A 24,069-nucleotide genomic window follows, 5' to 3' on the forward strand; every position below is an offset into this window, starting at 1 on the left:
CCCGCCGCACAGACCTGTAGGGACACAAAAGCACCCTGACAACCTCAGCGAAGGGCACGTGTCCCCCAAAAGGCTGCAGAACTGCTGCATTTGCAGAACGGAAAGGGAGCAAGGAGCAGGATTAGAACAGCCACAAGCGCCGGCAGCCAGAAGTTGGCAATCGTGCCATTCGCAGACCAGAGCAGGACACAGAGAACTATTTGCCTTGCCTCCAAAAGCCGATTGGGGCTCTATGGATCTTGATTTCGAAACCGCAAACTGCCGCCTTGTTCTCTTGCACCGCGGGAGCCTGCCCACGCGAAGCAAGCTGGTCTGAAACAATTCCTCCCGAGCGGGATTCTTCTCCTGTTTGCTACCAGTCCTATAGAAGTGTTTATTTTCTGATACTGGTTTCTATACAGACTGTGTAACTAGTGATTATTGCTTCTGTGCAGATAACACTCATTCACGGGAGATGGCTTGGTCCTATTCTAGAGGATCCGAAGGCTGCAAAAGATCCCGATTTGCATCTGGCCTGACCTTTGGCATGACGCAGACTGGACCGAATCACTAACTAACCACTTCCTCCCACGAGCCGAGCCCACAGCTTCCAAGTGAGCGGCAGTATCTCCTGTAGGAAGACATCCAGGCTTGACTGAATGATGTCACTTAACAGAGGGTCTGTGCCGAGCCTTGCTAAGTTGTTAGTTACCCTCTCTCGCCAAAGCTTGACCCTTATTTCCATCTGAATTTGTCTAGCTTCAGCGGTCAGATCTGGTCACTGTAAAGTTTAAAGAGGCCTCCGCTGTCAGAAATGACTGATCTCCCCACAGCAGTGAGACAAAAATGTGGGGCTCTGGGGGTGGCTTCCTTAGGAGGAACAAGGGTGCTGCAGGAGGGTTGCTGTGGCCCGGTCCTGATGGGCCATCTTTGCGGGGCCGCATTTATTCCAGGCCAGAGGGAAATCTCTTGAAGCCAACGCAAGTCTCTTCTCCAGGCTTTGGATCAGGCGGGAAAGCGAAATATGGGGAAAGGTGGGCGGGGGAATGAAGGGACATTGCTCAGCACCAGGAGGTGGGCGCTGAGAGCCGGGAGCAGACGGCTGGGCCCGGGGCGCTAAGGATGCAAGCCCGCCCACCAACATTAGCAGGAGCAGAAAAGATGAAACAGGTTTCCCTCCCGCAGAGCTGCCCTCCGCCGCTCCAGCTGCTGCACGGGGGATTTTGCTGCCTTCAAACAGCAAACGAATAACTAAAACCCAGCCAGGTCCCCTCAGGACTTTGCACCCTGGAGGGCCGGAGCACAACGGACATGGCGATGGCCACAGACGGGGGGGGCGGCTCAGCCTTTCCAAGCGCTGCCAGGCGACTGGCGGGGGTCCCGCCCCCAGACCGGCAACGCACCGCAGCGGGGTGCAGCGCTCCCCCCGGAGCAAACTGCTGCGCTGCAGCGCGGACACACACGCGCACGCGCGACTCCCCCTCCTTCCCCGCCGCGGCGGTGCAGCGCACTCAACGCGGTCACGTGACGGCTGCCGCGCAGGCGCGACGTGAGGCGTCCTACAGCTCCCAGCCTGCCTTGCGGCCCCGGCGCCGCGGCGCGCGGGGCGAGCGACGGCGCGCGCTGCCTGCCGGGAGTTGTAGTCCCTCGGCGCGGCCCGGCCATGGCTTCTGCAGGCGGCGGCGGCGCGGCCGAGGCGGAGCGCCCGCACCCCAAGCCCTTCCTCATCGGCGTCAGCGGCGGCACCGCCAGCGGCAAGGTGAGCGCTCGCCCGCGCGTGTCCGCGCCTCCGGCTCAGCGCGCCATGACCCCCATGGGGCGCGTGCACCCGAGGGGGGAAGCGCGATGAGGGGGCGCTCGTCTGTCCGCGGCACGGCTCTCTCCGGGATAAAAGGGGGGAGTGATTTCCAGCTCGCGGAGGGGTGCAACCTTCCTAGGACCCGTCTTTCCCCCATTGAGCGTCGACGCCAAACCCCCACCGTCGGATCCTTCGCCTGCCCCGGCTGAGCGACAGAAACACACCTCTGAAGCGTCCTCCGACGGGTGTTGCCTGGGCACCTGCTGGCTGTTCGGGGGTGCGAAGCCTCGCGAGGGAGCGGGGACGAGGACCGCGCCACATCCGTGCGTGGTCTCCTTCGCACCCTCCCGGGGGTGCGCTGGCGCGGGGGCGAGGGCACGGCAGAGGCAGGCCCCCGCGGCGCGGCGCGGCGCTCGCCCCGTACTGCTGGGCGCCCCTCTCGTGCTGGGCGAAGCAGGCGCCCAGCGCAGCCGGGGGGAGAGGAACCTGAGCCCTCGGCTCTGCCAGCAAGGGTCGGGGAGGCGAGTTTCAGCTGCCTGTGGTGTGGCTCAGCGCGAAGGGCCATGCGGGACCCCCAGGTCTAGTCCTCCTTCTTCGTTCCCCTGCAAGGTCCTTCTTCTTCATTAAAGCTGCTCTGAGAGCTGCTTTGCGACCGTTGCTGGACACTGGTCTTTAAAACTACTGAGAGGGATCCTGGGGCTGCTGCAGAGTGCTCGATTGCCCCACGGCCTGGCAGAGATGGGGCGGGCTGAGCAGGGGTAGAGCGTCCGTACTTCTTCCCCGGACCGCTTTGCCAGTCATTTGCAAGCCTCTCCGAAGCCTCGGCCCTTGCTGCTTTGGCAGCGAGCAGCGTAGCAGCCTGGTGAGGCGGAGCGAGGCTTGGAAACTGCCCCGAGGGCTGTCCCATGGCACGGGGCTGGTTTCAGGGTTGTCGTTTGTGGAGCGGGGCTGCGGCTCTGCACTGCACGCGTGTTACTGAAGTTTGATGGACACGCTGCGCCAGGCGCTTGGCCGTGACTCAGCTGTGCCGCTTCTTGTCCCCAGTCCACAGTGTGCGAGAAGATCATGGAGCTCCTGGGCCAGAACGAGGTGGACCATCGTCAGCGCAAGGTGGTCATTCTCAGCCAGGACCGGTTCTACAAGGTCCTCACCGCTGACCAGAAAGCCAAGGCATTGAAGGGGCAGTACAATTTCGACCACCCAGGTAAAGCGCGCAGGATCTCGCGTCTCCAATCCTGGTTTCTCCTTCCAGTCCCCAGTTTTTACATCTGTAGAATGGGCATAACACTGACTCCGTTCCCTCAGTATCTCTGCGGTATACATGACTGGTTGCAAAGCCTGTTTGGCTTGCTGGGTAAAAAGCACCTGCAGGGAACAGAAGGCTTGGAAGATGCTCGGGCCTCCATGCGGAAAGGGGGCCGGATAGGTCCTGATTCTGCCAAAGTTGCATTTTTTTCACGGCCGTTGTATTTGTGTAGCACGATTGCACCCCTCGCTAGGACAGCTCCTTCACCTTGCGATGGAGATGTGTGCTCATCCTGGACGTAAAGGCCATTTTTTTGCTCCTTAGCCTTGTGCTATAGATCTGCAGATTGCTGACACTCCACGTGCGGCTGCAGTTTCCTCATTTACAGCCGCTAAAATGCACTGAAACGAGCTAAGAATATGGTAAAAAGCCCTCCTCCTGGTTCGTCTCAACATAAGCTGCTCTGGGTGCAGAGGTGGAGTGAGCTCGCTGAGTGCCCAGGGAGGCAGTAGGGGAAGCAAGCGTTTGCCAACCGTGGTAGACAGGGCCAGGGGTGGCATGGGCAAGGGAAGGGAAGTCGTAGGTGCCAAGGCTGCTGCTCTGGTGACAGCCCCATGGCTTGACTTCCTGGGAGCAGATCTCAGTGCCCTGTTCCCCACCTTGCCCCCCTGCCCTGCTTTGTGCCTATCCAGGGCAGGGCTGTGCCAGCTCTAGCCTGAACACACGTAACACCCAGAACGGTTTAATGCTGAAGCGCACAGACATACAAGCTCTTTATTGCAGTTTGAAGCCGTCTGGCACTGTACAGCAGTGGAGTGGGGAAAAAAATCTTTTGAATATCTTCGCTATTAATCGTTTCAGTGTTACACATGGATGCCAAGGGGCCTGTGATGCAAGTCTGCCTGGTCCTCCAGGCATCCCACGCTGCACTGTGCCTCACTCCACTGCTCCCCTGTAACCCTGCTGCAATGGGGCTGTCTGGTGCACAGCCAGCACTCTCCTGCCCCTGCTTTTCCCCTCGTTTGCTGGCAGTTTTAAGCCATGAGCTCCTTGAACTGGTGGGTCAGTAGGAGCGATTGGTGTAAGACCAGGCATTCCCCTCACCCTCTATTTGACTGCAGCTCGTCATCAAGTTGTCCCTGCACCCCAGGGAACCAAAAAAAACATGGGTCCAGACACTGACACCCCCCCCCTCCGGCCCTTGTCAGGCAGGAGCATGGCAGACTTTGGTTGGTGGGAGGCGATGGCCTTCTCTTAACAACTACATGTGAGATGGTGCAGATGCCACCACCCAGCCATGAGCACGGGTGCAAGCACTGCCTGTGTGCCTAGGGCAGGGCAGGCTGGGCTGTGCTGGATGAACAACACGTGACACTGTTGTGAGCAAGCTCGCTAGCATCATGAAGGAACAGAGCATGAGCGTGTGTGTGTGTTGGGGTCAACACTACATATGCACCTTTAGGGCCATAGTGCAAGTAGCCATGAAGGACCACAGAGAGAGAGAGTGTGAGTGTGAGTGTGTGTTTAGGGACAGCGTGCATGTTACCGAGGAGCACAATGAGTATCTGGGAGGGCGGGGGAGCAGGGGCAGGGAAGATGCACACACTGCCGTGCAAACATGTTTTTATGGATTTTTTTTGCGGGGGCGGGTGTTGGTCTGTAGTGCGTGTGTGTGTGCGTGCGCGCACGTGCGTGCCTCCCAACAGTGCAGGGCTCCAGCGTCTCCCACAGGATAGGCCCGAGAGCATGTGGCCCCTCCAGCCCTAAGCCTGCCTCTGTTTCCTCCTGCACAGATGCGTTTGACAACGACTTGATGCACATGACTCTGAAGCATATCGTGGAAGGGAAAACCGTGGAGGTGCCCACCTATGATTTTGTGACCCATTCCAGGTACAGTGCCCATGCCAGCTTTGCACAAGCTGTCCAGGCCTCTTGTCAGGAGCCATTTGCACATAGTGATGGGTCTGGGCAAACCCCCTCCCCTCCTCTTCCTTCCCCAGTCATGTCACGGAGCTGCACCAGCTGCTGTGTCTTATCAGGCACTGTTCCCCTAAAGTCCCTCCATGCCCGCTGTTCTTCCCAGGTTGCCAGAAACCACGGTGGTGTATCCTGCTGATGTGGTGCTATTTGAGGGCATCCTGGTCTTCTACAACCAGGACATCCGCGATATGTTCCACCTCCGCCTCTTCGTTGACACCGACTCGGATGTCAGGCTGTCCCGCCGAGGTAAGGCTGGTCCCTGGCACCCCTTGCCCGTGGCTGTGCATACGAGTGCTTTCCCCTGTCCCAGAACCCTCTAACCTACCACCCTTTGACTGTTCAATTTTTTTTTTTTATGTTTATTTCCCCCCCCCCCCCCCAGTGCTGCGGGACATGAAGCGTGGCCGGGACCTGGAGCAGATCCTTACCCAGTACACCACCTTTGTCAAGCCTGCCTTCGAGGAGTTCTGCCTGCCGGTACTGGGCTTTGCTATAGCTAATCAGGCGTGTTTTAAACCAGGGCTAGCCAGGTTTCCAGTGCTGTGCAACCTGCAAGGGACATCCTCAGAGTCCTTCTCTTTTGGAAGTGAGGACACAAGAACCGTGTAACTGAACTCAGGCTTGCTGGTCAATGCAGGAGACAGTAACAGGCAACAGCTGGTTGTTGCCATTTGCTCGCATCCATGCTAGAAAAGACTGTTTCCACTGCATTTAGGGACTGCCAAGACAAAGCTCCCTTTAGCATGCGGTCCACAGGCCCAATCCATTCCCCAGAGCCGTGTCACCATCTGTAAAGTGGCTTCTAATGTGGTAAAGGGGAGTGGGAGGCCAGGAAAGCAGTGGTAGGGCCTGCCACGGAGATCCAGGAGCCCTGTTGGGCTTGTGTGTCAACAGTTGGGGGCAGGACACAGCTGCATTAGCACCACGCTGCTTGCCCTGCCACTCACCCCATTGCCAGGTCCAGATTTGGCCTCTTGGTCTGGGTCCAGGCTGGTGGTGGGGGTGGGGGTGGTGCTGTTAGACAACCCTGAGTTACACCAGAGAAGAGTAGAAGTGGTTTCCTTTCCATCCTGCAGTGTTTCAGGTCTGGGGCTTATGGGAGAGTTGGTCCTAGAAGGTGACGGGCCAATGACAAACTCCAGGCACCCATTTCTGCTTTGCAGACAAAGAAGTATGCTGATGTGATTATCCCCCGAGGAGTGGACAACATGGGTAAGGGCAGCTCAGCTCTGTGCCTGGTTTGGGGATGCCCATGCAGTGAGGAAACAGCACTCACCTCTACAACCCGGGGCCCCAAAGCCTTACTGGAGGGTTGGGAGTGGTGGGGGGGCAGGGGTTAGAAACAGGCAAGGATTATCCCCATCTCCCAGGCAGCAACTCTCTGAACAGGGGATGTACAGGGGGAGCCACACACCTGGCACACTGCTGCTTGTGCCTGTTGTGATTTTTCTCCATCTGGCATGACACAGCTCCCAACCTGTGCAGTTAACGCTGGAGTAAGGAAGAACCTATTACTTTACAGACTGACCCAGAAGGGTGGTTTATGCTGCTTTTTATGTGGGTGGAGGTGGGTTTGTTGGCATGGAGTGCAGTCAGTATCCTGCGTGTACACATCACGTACCTATGCTTTTCCTTGCAGTTGCTATCAACCTCATTGTGCAGCACATCCAGGACATCCTGAATGGAGACATCTGCAAGTGGCAGCGAGGGGCAGTGAACGGGCACGGCCGGACGTACAAGCGGCCGTTCCCCGAGCAGGCCGAGAGCAGCAGTGTGCTGGCCCCTGGCAAGCGCTCTCACCTGGAGTCCAGCAGCCGCCCGCACTAACCCTGTGGGAGCCCAGAAGCTGCCTATGTACCAGACCAACGCTGAAGACAACTTGGGAGAAACAAACCAAATGCCCTTTAAATGGTCCTAGCAATGGCGGGGAAGCGTCAGGGATAGTAGGGGGCAAGAACCTTCTTGCAGAGGAGAGCAAGGAATTGGACCCCTGCCCCTACCCCCGAGAGGGATTATATGACCCCACAGCCCAACTCTGTGGTGGTTTCAGCTGCCTGCTCCAGCCCCTTTCTCAAATGACACCTTGTTTCCCCTCATGGTGCTTTTTCCTTAGCAGGAACCGTGGCTGCCTATTTCCCTGCAATGCAGACAGGGCTTTGCTCCAGGTGAGAAGCAGGCTAGCCCAGGTCCTGTCCATCTTAACCAGCAGGCACCACTGCACCCTTTTCTGGACATTCACCTGCTCATGGGAGGACCTTGAGATTTCTCTTCCATCTCTGAAGTACACTTGGCATCAGTGTTTTGAAGCTCCTAGAGCTTGCCAGCTCTTTCCCACCACTGACAGGGATGGTGGGGGCAGGACCAACCTCCTTAAGAGCACAAGTGTAGATAATTTTTTATCCAGAGCAGAGAGAAACTGGGCTTTTCTGGCACAAACATAAGTCAAGGGGACAGCCCCAAAGAGCAGCAAGGCTCCAATCCCTCATCTACTGTTCCCCATCCCGTCGTTAGGCTTCTGAGCCTAGGTAGAGCATATGTAGGGGAGGCGCTTGTTGTCATACCCAAACTTGCCCGCTGTTACCGAGCACATGAGCTCCAACAGGGTTGAGCAGCTCATGACAAAGATGCCTGCCCCCGTCAGTATTAGCGGCACCCTGTACTACAGGGTGCTAGTTCTGCTGTGCAGAACAGGGTGGTTGAGTTAGCGAGGGAAAGAAACCACCACCAAACAAGACTTTCCTGCCTGACATTCACGTCCACAGTCATTTTCAGTAGCATTGTCTACCGCATTTCTACCCCAGGAGAGGGTCATAGCACTTGCCCTAGATGCCAGGTGAGCCATGTAACATTAGCATGCTCTGATTTCCAAAAGAGAGGAGTGGAAAGGCTGGGAACTTAAATCTCCAGCTTTCTGCAAAAGTTCTAACTCATCTTACCAACTGGGCTTTTTAAACTCCGTATCGTACCCGCCTTCTACCACGTCTATCTGTATCTGCAGAGTAGTTTTACGAGCAGAGGGGAAAAATTGTTACTGCTGAAAAGAACTTTTGCCACATTCACTAGTTTTCTAAAAGCAAGGTCTGGCTCTGTTGGTCGTGCTGCTTTGGTTAATAAACAAATGAACAAAACGGCTGGGGTGTAGCTACTTTATAGCAAAGTGCTAATGGCATTTTCACTCGGACACAACAAAAGGGACGTTGTCAGGACTGTTCCTACAGTCAGCAGCTGTGCCCACCAGCCTGTTCCCCCTTCGCTTTTGCGATACAGCCACAGCTTTAAAGAACAGAACAAAAGGAGGGGGATTCTCTGCATGGTCATTTCTATGCTGACTTGACTTCAGTACAGTGAATGGGAACCTGTTAATGAGCAGACTAGCTCAGTGTAGGGCTGGGTAGTGCTTGTAAGTGATAGGAGATTAAACAGATTAGTGTTCTGGCTGCTCCAGAACTGCTTTGCAGAGGGTGACAGCTCAGGTTAGTTAATGCTTTAGGTAACTGCCCCTCATACTACCAAAGTAGCTCTGCAGAAAACAAACGGTTCCTAGGGTCTCTTGTCAGCAAATCTAGGCTACAGTCATCTTCCAGGCCAGGAAGGTCTGGAGCAATACAAGGCCGCACAGTTAGAGCTCTTGTGGCCAGCCTGGGTTCCTGGTCTGTGCTCGCCATCCAAGATGCTGTGGGCTATGAGCCTACAGTGGATGTTGTAATGCTCGCTCTCTTCTTTGCAGGGTGTAGTGGTGCAGAGCAGCAAGTCTAATGGAAACCATTCCAGTCCCCGGGGGAAGCAGCTCCTGGCCCCCAGCTCATGTTACAAGGCTTTTTGCCTTGAACCCACACGAACAAGGTAGAGCGTGCTGACTTGGAGTTACAAACAGGTCTCCCACAACCAGCTCCAAATTCGCCCGATCAGAGCCTTCATTTCATTCCTCGACCTGGCGCTCTTAGTGTTTTCGGATCAGGATGTCCCAGCTCTCCTTCCAGCGCAGGGCCCTGAGCTCAGCGGGCGAGAGGGGGGGCTCGCCGTAGGTCAGTGGGCTGAATGTGCGGTAAGTGAGGTAGACAGAAGAGAACCAGGCTACGATCAGGGCTTGGAACATGTGCTTGGAAAGCTGGGATCTGTGAGAGAAAACATGCCAGTTCAATGCACAGTCCAACAGCAAAAGGCTGATGTAGCTAGATTGCCTTTTTCCTAGAGACGCTGAAAACCAGAGCCATTGCCAAGTGCACCAAAGAACAGGCCCTTCCCCATCCATCTCCCGCCTCAAGAGAAGGACTTTGAAGTGGGGCTCGAATAGCCCATCTGGGTCCGTATAAGCGTTAAATCAGCAGGGCTCTGATGTGCTTGTACGGACCCAGATGTGCTATCCTGAAAAGCCTCTCCCAAGTCTAAGAGCGACAGGGACAAGAATCCAGTTTCCCTTAGTTCCCAGCCTTTAAAATTGCCAGGTGACATGGGTACCTGCAGAAGTGATCATTCAGATGCTGCAGTACCACGGGAATCAGGAGGATCTGGAACGTGAGAGCCGGCAGGTAGTGGTACAGGAAAAGTGTCTTTTCCATCAGGAAGAAGGGGAGGTAATTTGCAGCCCAGCCCCCAACACAGAGCCCTCCAGCGAACACCCAGGCCCACCACACATCTGCAAGGCAGAAAAGGCAACACCTCTGAGCACTCGCACCATCTGCAAACACGCTCCGAGGACATGGCAGCTTCTAAGGCAACATGGCTTAGGCCCTTGTAAGACCTTCAGCCCTGCAGCTGTCATTAAAGCAGTCTCTACTTTCCCCAGAGCTGAAGACTTGCTGCACAGAGTTAACAGAGGCATTGGTTGGATAACTTTCAACACATATAGAGCATATTTCAAGGCAGCTTAACACCAGAGTGGACCCACTACATAGCATGACACAGGTCAGGCCAAAGATGCTAGGATAATACCCCTGTGAGGGAAGTGCCCTACAATCTGCAGTAGCCAGGGACAGCACTTCCGTAAGGACACATCTAATACCCACCTCGAGTAAGCACCTCACTTTATCTATTGTCAGCTGCAGCATCTTGGGTCTGGGGGATTCCAAACCTGCCTCAAAATCCATCAGAGCATCCCACAAAATGATTCATGGGAAGATACCATACCCTGTCTAACCTCAGGAGGCTGAGGTGGGGTGGGGGGGGTTCATCTTGCAATGCACATGCGTTTCAGGAGATTCAGGCCTTTCAGACCTCCTAGGTTGCAGCCACAGAGATGCTCCCTGTTCTCCGCCTGCTTGGTGGCTTCAGCCCGTCTTGTGCATCCACCTGCAGTCTCAACCCTTACCAATTCTCAGAGCCTCAGGGCAGTGAGAGGCATCAAAAAAAAACACCACCACCACAATGGCTGAGAACACACTTTGCCTCTTGTACCACCCTACCACCAGAACAAGATTGATGCACCCATGCCTATGGGAGAGCTGACCTTCTGCGACATCGCAAATCCTCCGCCGCCGGCGCAGCAGGTACCACAGGAATAGGCACAGGTAGGCAAGTGTCGCAGCGTTTGCTGAAGTCCAGATAAGCATGTTCCCGATCAGGTGGATCTGAGCCTGTGGGGTATGAGGCAGAGCTGCACAGACTCCAGACTCTCAACACAGAGAACTGGGCAATGCCAGCATTTCTTTTTGGGGGGTAATAAGTTAAAATACCCAATGTGTGCACGCTGAAGCAACAACTTGGAGCACAGCTGAAGAGTGCTATCTATAGCAGTCCACTGTTCCACATGGCTACTCATCCCATCTGCCTGGACCGTGTCATCAGGCTGACATACAGGATGCTGTTTTATTTCATCATTCATTTTTACTTAATGGGGATGGACTCAACTCTTTAAGTGGATCAAGTGAATAGAAGCATTGACATTAAACTCCAAATTCTCCTTTAGCAGCTTACAGGGAAACTCAAGTTTACTTAAAAAGCAGCAGCTGCCAGAAATCATATCCAGAGCCTGAAAACCATCAGCTGGGAAGTGCTCCAGCTGCCTCTCTCAAGTGGAGGCAGGAGACTGATGTCCAAGGGGCAGAGGAGGACATGAAGGGAAGGGGGAACGTAAGGCTGTTTTGCGTTTTAAATATAAAAGGGTTTTTTTACCCAAAGGACAAATGATTTACTCAGAAACACACAGCTGACATTCTGCCCAGCCAGCCCCCCCTGGCTGAGGCTTATTAATAGCAGTCCTGACCCCTCTCACACTCCCACTGCTGTGCTCCAGCTGCTTGTGCTCCTTTTGGAGTCCATGCAGACAGGCCACGCACACTTACACCAGAGGCAGGGTGGAGCCAGTACACGATGTTTGTGTCCATGGTGATCCACGCCAGTGGCGAAGAGCTGTACTTGTGCTCCGTGTCTTCATTCTTCAACGTGAGTATCTTCCACTAGGGCAAAGCAGATGAGGAGCCTCAGCCAGGATCCCTGGCACGGACAGGCAGCCCCAGAGCTCGGACAGCAAGCCTCTGAGCTGAGGGCAGCGGGAGCTGCCATTTCTCCCATACACTGGTCAGTGCAGTTTGACTGTTCAGTGGACTTGGCGTCCCTGCCTCTGCTTCCCGGTCCCCTCTGCCCAGTCACCTGCAGCTCTGTGAACTTGGCCATGAAGCTGAGGTTTTTGCTGATGTCAATCTGTGTGGGCGAGTGCAGCTCCACCTCCCTCTCCTTTTGCTCCTGGCCTGCAAAGGGACAACGTGGCTCAGAGGCAGGAAGGTGACCATGGGAACCTGTGTGTGCAGCCAGCCCTGTGCAGCAGGCCTGGGGTGGTGCCAGCGTGCGAGGGTGGAGGGAGGGAGCTGCTCAGTGATTGGGCACCCCCCAAGCATCACCCTCCAGCTGTGGGCAGCTGGGACGTAGCCTCAGCTCCGTGTGCAGCACAATCAGCTTGATGCAGGGTGTTGTTTCTAGGCTAGGGCTGGGGGACACGCATGCTCCCTTGCAGCAGCTAGTCTTGAGCTCTGTGGCCTTCCTGCCACCTCCCACCACTTTTCTGCACAGTCCCCAGCCCATTTCACTGAATACAAAGCCCATGGGCTCCCTCCTCTAGGTCTCTGCCAAGACTGACTCTTCCCATAGCGGTGCTCCTCCACGTTCCACAGCATGCTCTGGTGGTAACCCTTGGACAGCTTCTCTCCAACAACTTCCAGCTGCCTGTATCCCCAGTCGGGCAGAGCCACTCCACTGAGCTGGAACAGTTAAATGACATCAAAATGCACCATGGTCCTGCCAGCATCCTCATTTCCAGCCCTGTCACTGGAGCTGCCTGTGTCCCTACTCAGGAGCACGGCGGTGTGGGAGCTCAGGCTTGACAGAAATAGCTATGTGCACTGTAGGGACTTGGGTTGTATAAGAAAACCAGCTCTATCTCCAACAGACCATGCTTTAACCTGTTCCCTGGCCACCATCATCTATTAAGTATGAATGTGGCCTTAAACTCTGAAGGCAGGGAAGATTTGCACCTTATAGACTAACCAAAGTAAAAAGATACACACACGTATACAGGGAGGAAGGCTTTCGGGAGCTGTAGCTCACTTCAGATGCTGTGAAAGGATGTGCAGAGAGCAGAGTATAAGGAAGAAAGAGAAACTAGAATACAAATGATAAGGGTGGGGGGGTGTCTAACCCAGGGTCCACAACTGCCACTTTCTCTGGAGGAAAGCAAGCAGGGTGCGAGTCAGATGAAGCTGGGCAGCCACAAAAACTTTCCAGCAGCATAATGATTACACCAGGGTGATAACAGCCGTCACAGGAGGTTTTGCCACTGAGATGTTTCTCAGCAAACATTGCAGAACTTGCAGCGACTGCAACAGGGAAGCAGGAGGCTGAGCGGCACGGAGCCACTTACCTTGAGCATTGCGGAGGTGTTCACATGGACAAAGCGCACCTCTGACAGGATGGTCTTCCACACGTCTGCATCCGACTCACGGTTCACGATTTCCTACCATGAAGAGATTTCTTTCCATCCTCACTTTGTCTTGGATGCTCCCCCAGAGACAGCTGCGTCCCCTGCCTCCCCACGGCCCCGTCCTACTCACCACCCTCCAGAGGTTCTGCGCTGGCATGGAGATATTGTAATCAATGTAACAGGAAACTTCCTGGGCATGGGGGCTCAGAGGTGCTGCTACATCGTGCCTGCAAGATCCGTGACACCGGTGTCTACCCCGGAATGCTCCAGGTGTTTCACCTCCCGTCACTGTCAAATGCACTTCTGTGGTTTGGGAGCACAGACTTCATGGGAAGTCGCATGCTGTGGAAGTCAATGGGATTTCTGCATCCAAGACACTCGCCTGCTTTACACCTGCAATCTGCTCTGACTCTAATGAAGTGATGACTCGACAAGAATCCAGAGCAGTGATTCTCTACTGGGGTCTGTGGCATCCTGGGACACCGGGAGATCCTTTTTAAGCCTTGCAAACACTTGCACATGATTCACTCAGATGTTTCTAAGATGAATGCAGAGGGTGAAACCAGTCTGGCCGGCTGGGGCCTTTCTGAGTGCTCTGCCCTTTTCTTCACAGTAAGGGTGGGCAAAATTTGGAATGGGCTTCCAAGGGAGGTGGTGCGCTCTCCTACCTTGGGGGTCTTTAAGAGAAGACTGGAGTCATCTGACCCCAACGCTCTTTCCTGCCTAGGCAGGGGGTCGGACTCAATGATCTGTTGAGGTCCCTTCCAACCCCAACATCTATGAATCTATGTAACACAGGAACTGCTCTGTTCATTTTTCCATGCTCAAGAAGCAAGTGAAAGTGAGAGTTGGCACTTTCTAGGGGGGTCCTTGAGTCTAAGGAGGTTGAGAACTACTGATTTAGAGACCTGCTTGGTAGGATGAATGAATGAATTGCCTAAGTGGGCATATAGGAAATTGCAGGGCTGGCATATATATGCAGACCTAATGGGTCTTTGACACCTTGATGTAGAGCACAGACGTTTAAAGAAAAGACAGAGCCAGCAGGAGCTGAGAGGGCGAGGAACTTACGTGTTGAGGTAGCGCGTTGTGATCCCATGGACCAGCTGCACGATGTGCCCATGGCGGATGGGCCGTGGTGGGTTACTCACCACCAGCTGCTGCCTGTTGGACACAGATAGAGGCATTGGTTCCTCCCTAGACCAGTGAATACCACCAAAATATTCCTCCCGTCCAACAGCTGTTTGGTGGCTTCTATGACTGCAGTAAGTAGCTTCAGTCAGGTCTGATGGGTGCCCTCATGCCATGCTTTGCTGTCTTGACTGAAGGATTAAAGTCTGCCTGCATCTGGAAAGGTGAACTTCACACTCACTCCTAGACAGAGCAGTCTTTGGCTGAGGGTTTCTCAGCTTTTCCAGCTGCTGCCTCTATTTCACTGCCACATGGACCAGGTGGAGGCTTCGCTTACTAGCGCTATCCTGACAGCAGTACATTCACTCAAAGCATTTTTAAGGTCAACGAGAGAAAGATGGCAAATTTCTGCTGCTCCCAGGCCAACGCTGCAAGGATTGGCTGTAGAGTTCTGCCGACAGCCCCTCCTAGTGTAAGCATAATTTAAGGCAGTAAACGGCCCTCTCAGCACTTCACCCCCCACCCCAGGCCCTTAATGCCCAGCGCTACACTGATAAAAACCATTTGTGATGATGCAAGACTGGCTGCACAAGGGTTTTGGCTGGGGTAGCAGGCTAACAGGATATAGCTCCCCTGATGGCTCTGCTGACACAGAGTAAGGCCCTGACTCACATCTCCCACATGCCAAGGGACAGCTCCTTATCTGCAAGGACTGATATTCCACCCAAACTTTTGATGCAGACAGACCCTCTTCCCTGCTTGGAGTTGAACTCAAACCACTTCAGAGGCCAGCTCAAGTACCCGTCACGCTCACTGGAATGAAACCCAATTTTAGTCACTACCTGGTGCAAGGAGGTTTTATGGTGTTAAAGTTACAGTGACTTTTTAGTGTCTCACTCCTGCTGTGTACAGATTCTTGGCCCAGTGCAATTCTTTCCCTCCCAGCATCTCAAAACATTTGCAAACACAAATGAAATCTTTGTGGAAACTACAACGTGTATGATAGCTCCAGCTTTGCCAGGCTACAAATGGGGAAAGGGAAGGTGAGAAGTGACTTGCCCCAAGTCACGCAGTGAGTCAGTGGCAGAGGCTAGGATAGAGCTTGGGAGTCCTGACTGGGGACACCACAGTGACCCCAGTCACCCCTGAGCCCAACAAACCTGTTAAGCCCCGTTAGCATCCAACTCATGTAGCCACCAGGCAAGGACCCTGCTTTACTTTTAGAACCAGCAGCCAGGCTCTTGGCAAGCTGGCTCTTAAGTCCCTTCTGTACTCACGTCCCAGGATCCTTCACAATCCACCAGTTATTGACATCTTTGAAGGGATAGCAGGTCACCTGCTGCTGATGGGAGCTCCCTCGGCCGTTCTCATACCTGCACAGGTAGATCAGAAGAACAGAAGTCTGAGGGGACAGGACTGCTTGGGTCTGCACAGCTACAGGGAAGAAAAAGCAGAGGGCGGCTTCCAGCGCACGAATCTCAATCAGAGTTGGCACATTGGCTCTGTTCTCATGAAACACAGCGAGAAGAGACAACACGCAGAGGAAACGGAAGTAGCAAAGCACGCTTGGGTCACAGCACTTTGGAGGCAACAGTACAGGGCGGAGGCAAAGGCTCCCGAGGACTGAAGTGCCCCCAGCACTCACCATGGTTTGATTTCCAGCCTAAGGGGTACCTGACAATCCCAAGCTCACACCCGCTCTCCCATACGGTGTGCTTGTGCTCTGACTTCTGCCAAGAGATGGAGCAAGTTGGGCCATGAATGGTTTGGATCAGGGGAGTGATTAGAGAAGGAAAGATCAAGACCCAGAGAGGAAAAAAGGCCATTCTGCTGCCCTCCTCCAGCCTGCCTAGACCTTTCCCTATCTGGTGTGAAATGACAAAGACATCTGCGCTTCCCCTATTTCCCTAAGACACTGCCCAACAATGCAGGAGTCCCTGGCAGAAATTATTCCTGGTTTTCTTTCTGTAACATCTTAAACTGGTCTTCCCACTCCTTACTGTCCAACCTTTCATGCTACTAATACGCCCCCTTTACCCCAACAGCCACCATTTAAACTCCTCTTGCACCTATCTCCAAATTCTCCCCAGCTGTGTCACTACCAGGCAGGTTATTGCAAGGCCCAAAACCAACGCAGCCCTCTGGATACAAGGCTGATATGTTTAGACAAGATGGATGGGAAGATGCTGGTTTCTGTACAGGTTGCCAGAGCATGGCTCCAGTGTGCCACGCTGGACTGCTATCTCCTACACAGTTTGCTCTCCGCTATCAGTCCAGGTTGCCTGTTAAATGCTGCTTTCCAAGTCAGCCACCTTCCCGGCACACACGTGCTGAGTACCCCCGTTTCAGATTATTTCCCTACCATACGGAGCAGCTTGCATTTTGCCAAACTGATGAGATTTTGCCTCCTGCCTGACTCTTTCAAAGCCTCTCGGCCCCTTTGTCGTGTTTCTTTGTGCTCTTCTGGCACTTGCAACATGGCCTAATTTGATGGTATCCACAAAGGCCCCTTCCTCCCCACTGCTAGTGAAGATGTTTGTGAAGATGATCACAACAGCTCCCCACTGGATGCCTCTCCTCTCAGTAGTGCTGTTTATTCTCATCCTTTTTACTGACTTCCACTGATACTGCATTGTTCGTCTCAAAGCTAAATTCAACGCTTCAGGTAGGATTTTGTGAGAAAATACAGACGACACCACTGAAAGCTACATCCCGTTGCTTGTTTTGCAATCAGACTGAAAAAGCAAGCACTTTTCCAATGGAGCTGCTCTTTCTAAAGCTGTGCTGTTTGCTGCTTGCAGTCCTATTGCCCTCTAGCTGCTTAGTGCTCCGTTTTCAATATTCATTATTCTACTACGGCTTGAAGTGAGGTTCAAGGCAGGCTAATTACTGGGATTTTGCCTTCCTTCTTTCACCCTATTTTCATTAGGTAGCACATCTGCTTTATTTGCCTTGCAAAATCACAATACCTTCCCTCTTCACTGACTTCGAAATTAATTTCCACTGATTTGGCAAACTGATTAAACAAGTGCTTGAAGAATGAGTTCATTTTATTCATATATCATAGAATCACAGACAGTGAGGGCTGGAAGGACCTCAGGAGGCCACATCTAGTCCAACCCCCTGTTCAAAGCAGGACCAGCCCCAACTCCATCATCCCAGCCAAAGCTTTGTCACAGGGCCTTAAGACCTCCAAGGATGGAGACTCCACCACCTCTCTGGGTAACCTGTTCCAGTGCTTCACCACCCTCCTAGTGAGAAAATTTTTCCTAATATCCAACCTAAACATTCACTTGTTGCAACTTGAGCCCATTGCTCCTTGTTCAGTCGTCTGCCACCGCTGAGAACAGCCCAGCTTCATCCTCTTTGTTACCCCCACTTCAGGGAGCTGAAGGCTGCTATCAGATCCCCCCTCGGCCTCTTCTGCAGACTAAATAAGCCCAGTTCCTTCAGCCTCTCCTCATAAGTCATGTGCCCCAGCCGCCGAACCATATCCTTAGCATATATTCAGGCTTTTCAAAAGCATTAATTTCCCAGAGATCAGCAGTCTGAAGCACAAGAAACCCTTCTTGCATCTCAACTACAGAACAAGCTCAGCAGCTCACCTGATGGGATATGTGTTCTTGTGCGAATGGAGCCAGCAGGGCATGGGTTTGCCCAGGACGTTCCGCAGAGTAATCTGTGAGCCGTAGGCTATTTCCAAGGGCTGGCCCTGGGTGATGCGAGCTAGCCCGCCCTAAAGAGCATAACAAGATAATAAGCAAAGGCCGGGGGGGTGGAGAAGCAAGCAACCCAGGAGCTATTCAACTCCTGGCTTTAACAGGCGGCATCAACACGCACCGTGTCAGCTGTCCTGGCAGCTGGCTGGGATCGTGCTGCAACTGGTCCCACAGCCAAGCCTGCAGGAGCATGGGGAGCAGGGAGCATTTCCCGTGCCACTGCTGATGCTGCACTGCACCAACACATGAACTCAGAGAAAGAGCATGTGGGGTAAGAAGGGATGCGTTCAGCTTATTATGGCTGGTAAGAAATGTCTGGTACAGGGTAGGGCTTTTGCTATTCCTCCCCCTCCCTCAGCGCTTCAGGCTGGAGCAATGGTATGGCACCAGTAAAAAAGGAATCAATACTTTGCAGCATTAACACAGAGCTGTCTCACAACAGTCAGTGCACGACCCGCTCTCCACCTCCTCGGTTCCTGCTCTGCCTACCTCCAAGCTGGCTTGGAAAGCGCTGGTCATGATCTGGTCGTGAGGCCCCGAGCGGTAGAGCAAAGTCAGGTGAAGGTAGAAGAAAGACAGATACATGGCTACTGGGATAACCACCAAGGCTAGACCCCTCGCCAGCAAATGACACAGCACAGAGACCTGGCAGGGTAGAAATAATTTGTAGCTACATCTCCCTGGCTCTTGGCAGCCTCCCCACCACAGGTAACAGGGCCCCTATTCCACACCCTTCTGCTCAGGTCTTGACTGAATCTACAAGTGCTCACTCATGACACTTCAAAAAGCTCTTATTAGACAGGCGGGTGCTATTCCCATTTTACAGACGGCAAAACTGAGGCAGAGAGATGCAGCATCTTGCCTGTGGACAGAGAGATAAGCAGTAGCAGAGCTGGGGAAAAGCAACCTGATTTCCAAGTCCTATCTCTGACCACTACATGCACCACTTACTCGCCTTTGCTTATCCTCAGCTACCCAGATGAAGCCTTAACCCTGCGGACACTTTAATAACTGTTACTGCAAGATCAACACGTGGCACTTGGGATGCATGTGAAATTGCACTGGCTTCTGACCTGCAGATACTATTAAAGGTGAGGGGAAGGTGTGAAAGCCCCGAGCCCCTTCAGCAATACAGCGAGGCACCGAAGGTTGCACACAGACGGATTTTAATCTCATACTCGGCCCTCATGTCGGATAGCTAGAAAACAGTCTTTGTAAGCAGGAGGTTGGCGAGATACTATAGAAGGCTTCTGCATAAAACACAGGCAGGATTTGCTAAAATTTTGAGGTGTTAATAGCTCATGGTTTGGAAGCCTCCGAGATTGCCCCTCCTACTCTGGGGACACGTTGTGAACAGGCACATACATACATGCTACACATCCAGCACACCATGCTACCTACTTTTGACAAAGCCTGGTCTCCTATCAAGTGCCAGAAGTGGATTCCAGCGATGACCAAGAGCAGCACGTAGGTGAAAAGTCCCATGTATTTTACCCTGAAAACACAGCAGACAAAAGTAATCATGCTGGGCTGAACCACCAGCCCAGCTGGTCTTTAAGGCCAGGTGGAGACATTCAAGCCCTCTCTCAAACAAGGTGTCCCCAGGCGAGTTCAGCGTGCTGCCACTAACAGGCCCGAGCTTTGTTCTCTGTAACAGTTGCCAGTTAACAGTGACAGAAGGCAGAAAGTGTGTTGGGGAGCACATGGCAGGCAAGCATGGAAGGGGGCTTGTAAACTCAGATGTGCCCACGTTTGGGAGACAGGATTGAAAAGCCAGGCCCCACTTCGCATGGTGGACCCCACCCTGGTGGGTGCTCGCGCAGCCTCTTGTTCTTTTCAGGAGAATCTCCACGTGTCTGGCACAGCTTGCTACCGACTGATGCTTGCCACTGGGAACCCTTGGCAGTCTGCAGGAGAACCCTGAAAATCTTGCTGCAGGCAGACATGTTGTAGCCAGCTACAGCCACAGGAAGGGGCCTTGGAAAGCAGAACACCCCCAGGCCATGGTGAAGCTGAGGCCGGGATGACCTTAGTGCAGGGAGGCTGGACCCGATGATCTTGTGAGGTCCCTTTCAGCCCCTTACAATCTATGACAAGTGTGAAAGCAGGCTGGCAGCCTAAGAAGAAGGACTCACCCGACAGCACAGGAGCAGGCAACTCCAGTCAGCAGAAGCCAAAACCACCAGGTTGCAGAGAAGGGGCTTGGAGAGAGGACAAAGGAAGAGAACACAGTAGGCTGCAGGCGCCTGGCTAGGATGCCATCCTGCCTCCGCAAGTGTGGGATCTTTAACCTCGGGGCATGTCTGTGACTGGCTGCTCACTAGTCCACCTGCTGGCAGCTCACACAGGCCAGTGACAGCTACCCTGGATTTACAGCAGGGATGTCTCACGTCTCCCAACTGTGGGAAACTATTCTGAGCTGCGAGGTCTTGCTACTGCAATAAAGTACTGCTGAGGCCGCAGGCTGGGCTATGCTTAGAGGCTCTTTTACTTTAATTGGTGTTCTGCAGAGCATATGCAGAGCCAAGGCAGAGGAGACAAACAGGGACCAGGGACAAATGACCGTAACTAGGTTATTTTTTATTCCTGGGCACAGAGGGGATGCAAGAGAGAGAAATTCAGTGATTTTTTTTTCCTAATTACAGGGAAGCTCTGACACCCAACCCCATTCAGTAACACTGTTTGGGAAAGTAAATCTTCCAAACACCCTTTCAGAGGCCCAAACCATCACCCATACTGTATAAAGGAGAAAACACTAAAGAAAGGCTAGGTGACTTGACCAAGGCCCAACAGCAGCAGTGGCACAGCAGTGGTCAAATAAAAAGGATTCTTAGCTCTGCCTTGTGCCAGCCTCGTAAGACCTGCAATATCTTCTGCACCAGGGACAATAATTGGTGCCAAAAAGTCTTCAACCTATTTGCTCAGATGGTAACTAGAAACATCCCTCAAGCCCGAGACAGCACAGACACCTGGCACTTACAAGCTGAACAGCTTTGGGATGATTAGCCACTTTAGGGGTGCAAACGCTCCATACCTGCGTTTCTGTGAATTGCAGAACTTCAGGTAGGACAAAACTGCCAGCAGGATAAAAAATATCAGTATGGATTCCAAGAGCATCAGCCTGGACTGAGTGATCAGGGAGTTTTCTAGCAGAAAGGGGACAAACACGCACCAAATCAGCAGTAATTATTTGTAGGGAAACATAGGATCAGGCAGCGGTCAAGGCAGTAATCACCCTGTGTCAGGATGACTGACTGGCCCCCCTGAAGGCCACGGGCCCAGGCCAGCTAACTTGTTCTCCATTCGCCCTGTCCCCTACATTTGGAGGTTGCCCTTAAAAAGGCACCCAGAGGAGCTCTATGAAGGTGGTGGTAACAGGCTTGACAGATGAGGAACAGCCCACAGGCTGGGGTCTGCTATGAGGCCTAAAGCCTGGGAGTGGGGGCAAGGCCACAAGGGCTGCCCTGCAGAGAGGGGCACTGAGGGTCCGGCTCCGAAGCTGCTGGCAGATATTTGCTCTGGCAACAGGCTTCAGCAGAGCTGCTCGGGTTAAGTGTGGAGAGTGAGCAAGATGAGTGGGACACAGCGTCCTCAAGCAAGGCAGGAAGCAGCGAGGGACTAGACACAACCAGCACCAGCTGCTTTGTGCAGGGTCTCCGCTCTGCCAGGGCAAACACCTCCCTGGCTCTTGCGTCACGCATTCAAGGAATCACTGGGCAAACATCCACTAGGGAAAGCCCTGGACAGACAGCGGCGGGGGAAGGAAGGGGGCATCCTTACCCAAGAGGATCAGCAGGGCAGCTCCCAGCGCGGCGCAGTGGGAGAAGCGCAGCTCCACCAGGATCTGGTATGCTAAAGGGACGCACAGGGCACCGGCCACGGCTGGCAGCAGTCGGAGGGACCAAACGGGCACATTCATGGTATATTCTGGAACAGAAACCAGCAGCAGGATGCGAGTGCAGGAAACACCTGCTTGCTACAGAGATGCTGGCAGAGTTGGAGCAGGTTTTAGACAGCACCCTGCAGACCTCAGGCATCTCTGGCTGGCTGGCTATAAATGAATGGGTCAAGAAACCTGAAGGGCAGCGACCGCAGTGTGACCCTCCACGGGGGGATGTGAGAATCTGTCTGAAATACCATAATCCTCCTCAGCACCCAGGGGACGCCTTGCATCAGCAGACCTCATACCACCTCACGAAGGGGCCAGAATCATTGCGACTGCCTGTACGTAAGGTTTTTGGGAAAGAGTTGGTACCTCTCACTCTCAAATCTGTGGATGCTCTGCCCCCGCCAACATCTCACTAGGGGCGACTAGAACAACGTCCCACAGCACCCACCGGAGGTCTCGATTTCCTGCCTGGTGCAGGGGGCTGGACCCGACCATCTTCCGAGGTCCCTGCCAGCCCCGACAGTCTACGATTCCAACCAAATGTTAAGCTTCTTCTCCGATCTGCGTTACCTTTTATAATTTAATAATGATTCCCCTCTGCACTATGGGATCTCAATCATCAAGGCCAGACAATCACCTCTTTCCTGCCAGGGCAGGGGGTCGGACTTGATCTGCTCAGGTCCCTTCTGACCCATGAAACCATGAAACTATCTGCTAAAGAGCCTCTGGTTTTTGCTGCATCTTTGAATTCGGACGTCCAAGCACCCAACCGCCCTCTGCTTCCAGAAGTCGGCACAAATTCACAGGACGCTGCCGTGGTCTGTCAGAAGACGGAGGCAAAGTTCAAACCAGCTCTTACCAGCCCCGATTCTGTTCCACAAGAAGTTCCCGTCAAATCCTCCCAGGTAACCTGAAAGAGAAGCAGTCATTCAGGACTCGCGGGGACGGGTGACAAAACAGCCCTGGGAAACTGGAGTCCAAAGACTGGATGGAGGAGACTTGCTCTGGAGGTCTGCCAAGCAGGGCCCGCCCCCCGGGACCTGCCAGAAGCCCCACGGAGGAGGTCCCCGACGCTCTGCTCGCTCCCGACATCGCGCAGCCCGCGAGTCCCGCTGCTCCGGCCGCCCGGCTCCTCCTGCCGCCAGCCCGGAGCGCGCGGGCCGCTCGGCTCCCCGCACGCCACAGGGAGCCGGGCGCCTACCTCCCAGGGCCAGCAGCGCGTGGCCCAGCGGCGGCCCGCTGTCATCCACGAAGAAGATGCGCTTGACGTAGAGCGAGACGAACTGGCCGTAGTAGACTTCGTCGAACCTGGACGCGGGAGACACGGAGACGGGTCAGGCGTGGCGGAGGGACGCTGGCCCCGCGGGCGGCGGGCGCGCGGGGCTGTCGGGGGCCAACTCACACCACGGCCCGCGGGCCGGCGAGGCCCCACAGACGGCTGGCCACGGCCGCCACGGCCAGCGCCACCAGGCTCACGTTGATCTCGGCCCGGAGCAGCACCGGGCGCTTCAGCGCCCCCAGCACCGGCATCCTGCGGCCGGCGCGACGCTGCCCCCGGGGCCAGGACTGGGCGGGCCCGGGCCGGCCGCAGGGGGCGGGGCACAGCGGCGCTCGGCGCTGCACCTGCCCCGCGGGGGCCTGGGCCGGAAGTCCCCCCTCCTTTCCCGCACGCGGCGGCGGATGTGACATCACGCGCAACCCCCGGAAGGGGGAAGCGGCGATTTTCCGTTGCTAGAGCAACGCCCTCTCCCAGGCTGCAGTGACGCGGGCTACCGTACCGCCCCGCCTACTCGACGCGCTGCGGGAGATACCGTATTTCCTCGTGTAAAACACACGCCTTCCTAGGCAGGACCTCTCAGCCCCCGGGCATCTCCCCGCCTGCAGCGCGCCGCGCTATAGGAAGTGGAGAACCAGGACGGGTGGTGGTGGTGGCAAGTCAACCAAGTCAGCACGTCAGCCGAGAACTGGCGTTTGCCACGGGAACCAGCTTAAAAAGAAGCGCTGGGCACGGCCGCAGGACACCACTGCCGGATCAAACGACACAAACCCTCTTCCCGGCTGTGCGGGGGCCAGCGCGTACTAGGGCAGGTCCCCCGGCGTACAGCTTGTAAGGAAACGAGCACAACTGCGTGGCATCCATTTCTTTTTAGAAAAGCGAACCCTGTATTCACAGTACTTGACACATGAACAAACCCTGCTTGTGCTGAAGTTTCCTGCCCAGAGCACGGGGGTTGGACTCAGTCTTTTGAGGTCTCTTCCAGCCCTTCATTTCTAGGATTTCTATGCTTCTTCCTACAAATAGTAACCAACCATGAAAGCACACGGGGGACTTGGGAATTTGAGAAAAGCATAATCTGCTTTATTTTTTTTTAAGTTTTTTTTTTTTATTTAAATAAGGAGAATTCTTTCATATGG

The 24,069-nt window shown here is 54.3% G+C and overlaps 2 protein-coding genes across 7 annotated transcripts; one reads left to right on the forward strand and one right to left on the reverse strand.

The window, feature by feature from the left end:
* The first annotated feature begins 1,581 nt into the window (after positions 1-1,581).
* On the forward strand, positions 1,582-6,969 carry UCK1 (uridine-cytidine kinase 1). The gene is made up of 7 exons (XM_090022218.1): positions 1,582-1,738; positions 2,822-2,981; positions 4,817-4,913; positions 5,107-5,249; positions 5,386-5,480; positions 6,167-6,215; positions 6,643-6,969. The coding sequence occupies exons 1-7, from the start codon at positions 1,643-1,645 to the stop codon at positions 6,828-6,830; spliced, it is 828 nt and encodes a 275-aa protein (XP_089878344.1). The 5' UTR covers positions 1,582-1,642; the 3' UTR covers positions 6,831-6,969.
* Positions 6,970-7,439: 470 nt separating this feature from the next.
* Positions 7,440-23,324, reverse strand: POMT1 (protein O-mannosyltransferase 1). 6 transcript variants are annotated; one of them, XM_090022213.1, is made up of 19 exons: positions 23,057-23,324; positions 22,856-22,962; positions 22,514-22,564; positions 21,546-21,692; positions 20,800-20,911; positions 19,901-19,966; positions 19,167-19,260; positions 18,255-18,287; positions 17,652-17,782; positions 15,324-15,419; positions 13,987-14,079; positions 13,046-13,142; positions 12,856-12,948; positions 12,076-12,196; positions 11,592-11,689; positions 11,285-11,398; positions 10,450-10,576; positions 9,462-9,639; positions 7,440-9,118 (listed from the first exon to the last, which is right to left on the reverse strand). In XM_090022213.1, exons 1-19 carry the CDS (start codon positions 23,182-23,184, stop codon positions 8,944-8,946), a joined length of 2,061 nt encoding a protein of 686 aa, XP_089878339.1. In that variant the 5' UTR covers positions 23,185-23,324; the 3' UTR covers positions 7,440-8,943. The 6 variants fall into 6 exon arrangements, with proteins under 6 accessions (XP_089878339.1, XP_089878338.1, XP_089878343.1 ...); XM_090022212.1 differs by having other exon boundaries at positions 18,255-18,410; XM_090022217.1 differs by having other exon boundaries at positions 18,255-18,460; positions 19,142-19,260.
* Positions 23,325-24,069: the final 745 nt, after the last annotated feature.

This window comes from Crocodylus siamensis, chromosome 11 (assembly GCF_052110815.1).
Source record: "Crocodylus siamensis isolate JL-2025a chromosome 11, ASM5211081v1, whole genome shotgun sequence".
In the NCBI taxonomy this organism is placed as follows: Eukaryota; Metazoa; Chordata; order Crocodylia; family Crocodylidae; genus Crocodylus; species Crocodylus siamensis.

Coding starts and splice junctions, on each gene's coding strand:
- POMT1 (XM_090022217.1), bottom strand. CDS start 23,184: ATGCCGGTGCTGGGGGCGCTGAAGCGCCCGGTGCTGCTCCGGGCCGAG. Junction 18,461..19,141: donor TAGCATGGTGTGCTGGATGT/GTAGCATGTATG, acceptor TGTGGTGGGGAG/GCTGCCAAGAGCCAGGGAGA. Junction 9,640..10,449: donor GATTTGCGATGTCGCAGAAG/GTCAGCTCTCCC, acceptor TCTGCCTTGCAG/ATGTGTGGTGGGCCTGGGTG.
- UCK1 (XM_090022218.1), top strand. CDS start 1,643: ATGGCTTCTGCAGGCGGCGGCGGCGCGGCCGAGGCGGAGCGCCCGCAC. Junction 2,982..4,816: donor GTACAATTTCGACCACCCAG/GTAAAGCGCGCA, acceptor CCTCCTGCACAG/ATGCGTTTGACAACGACTTG. Junction 5,250..5,385: donor TGTCAGGCTGTCCCGCCGAG/GTAAGGCTGGTC, acceptor CCCCCCCCCCAG/TGCTGCGGGACATGAAGCGT.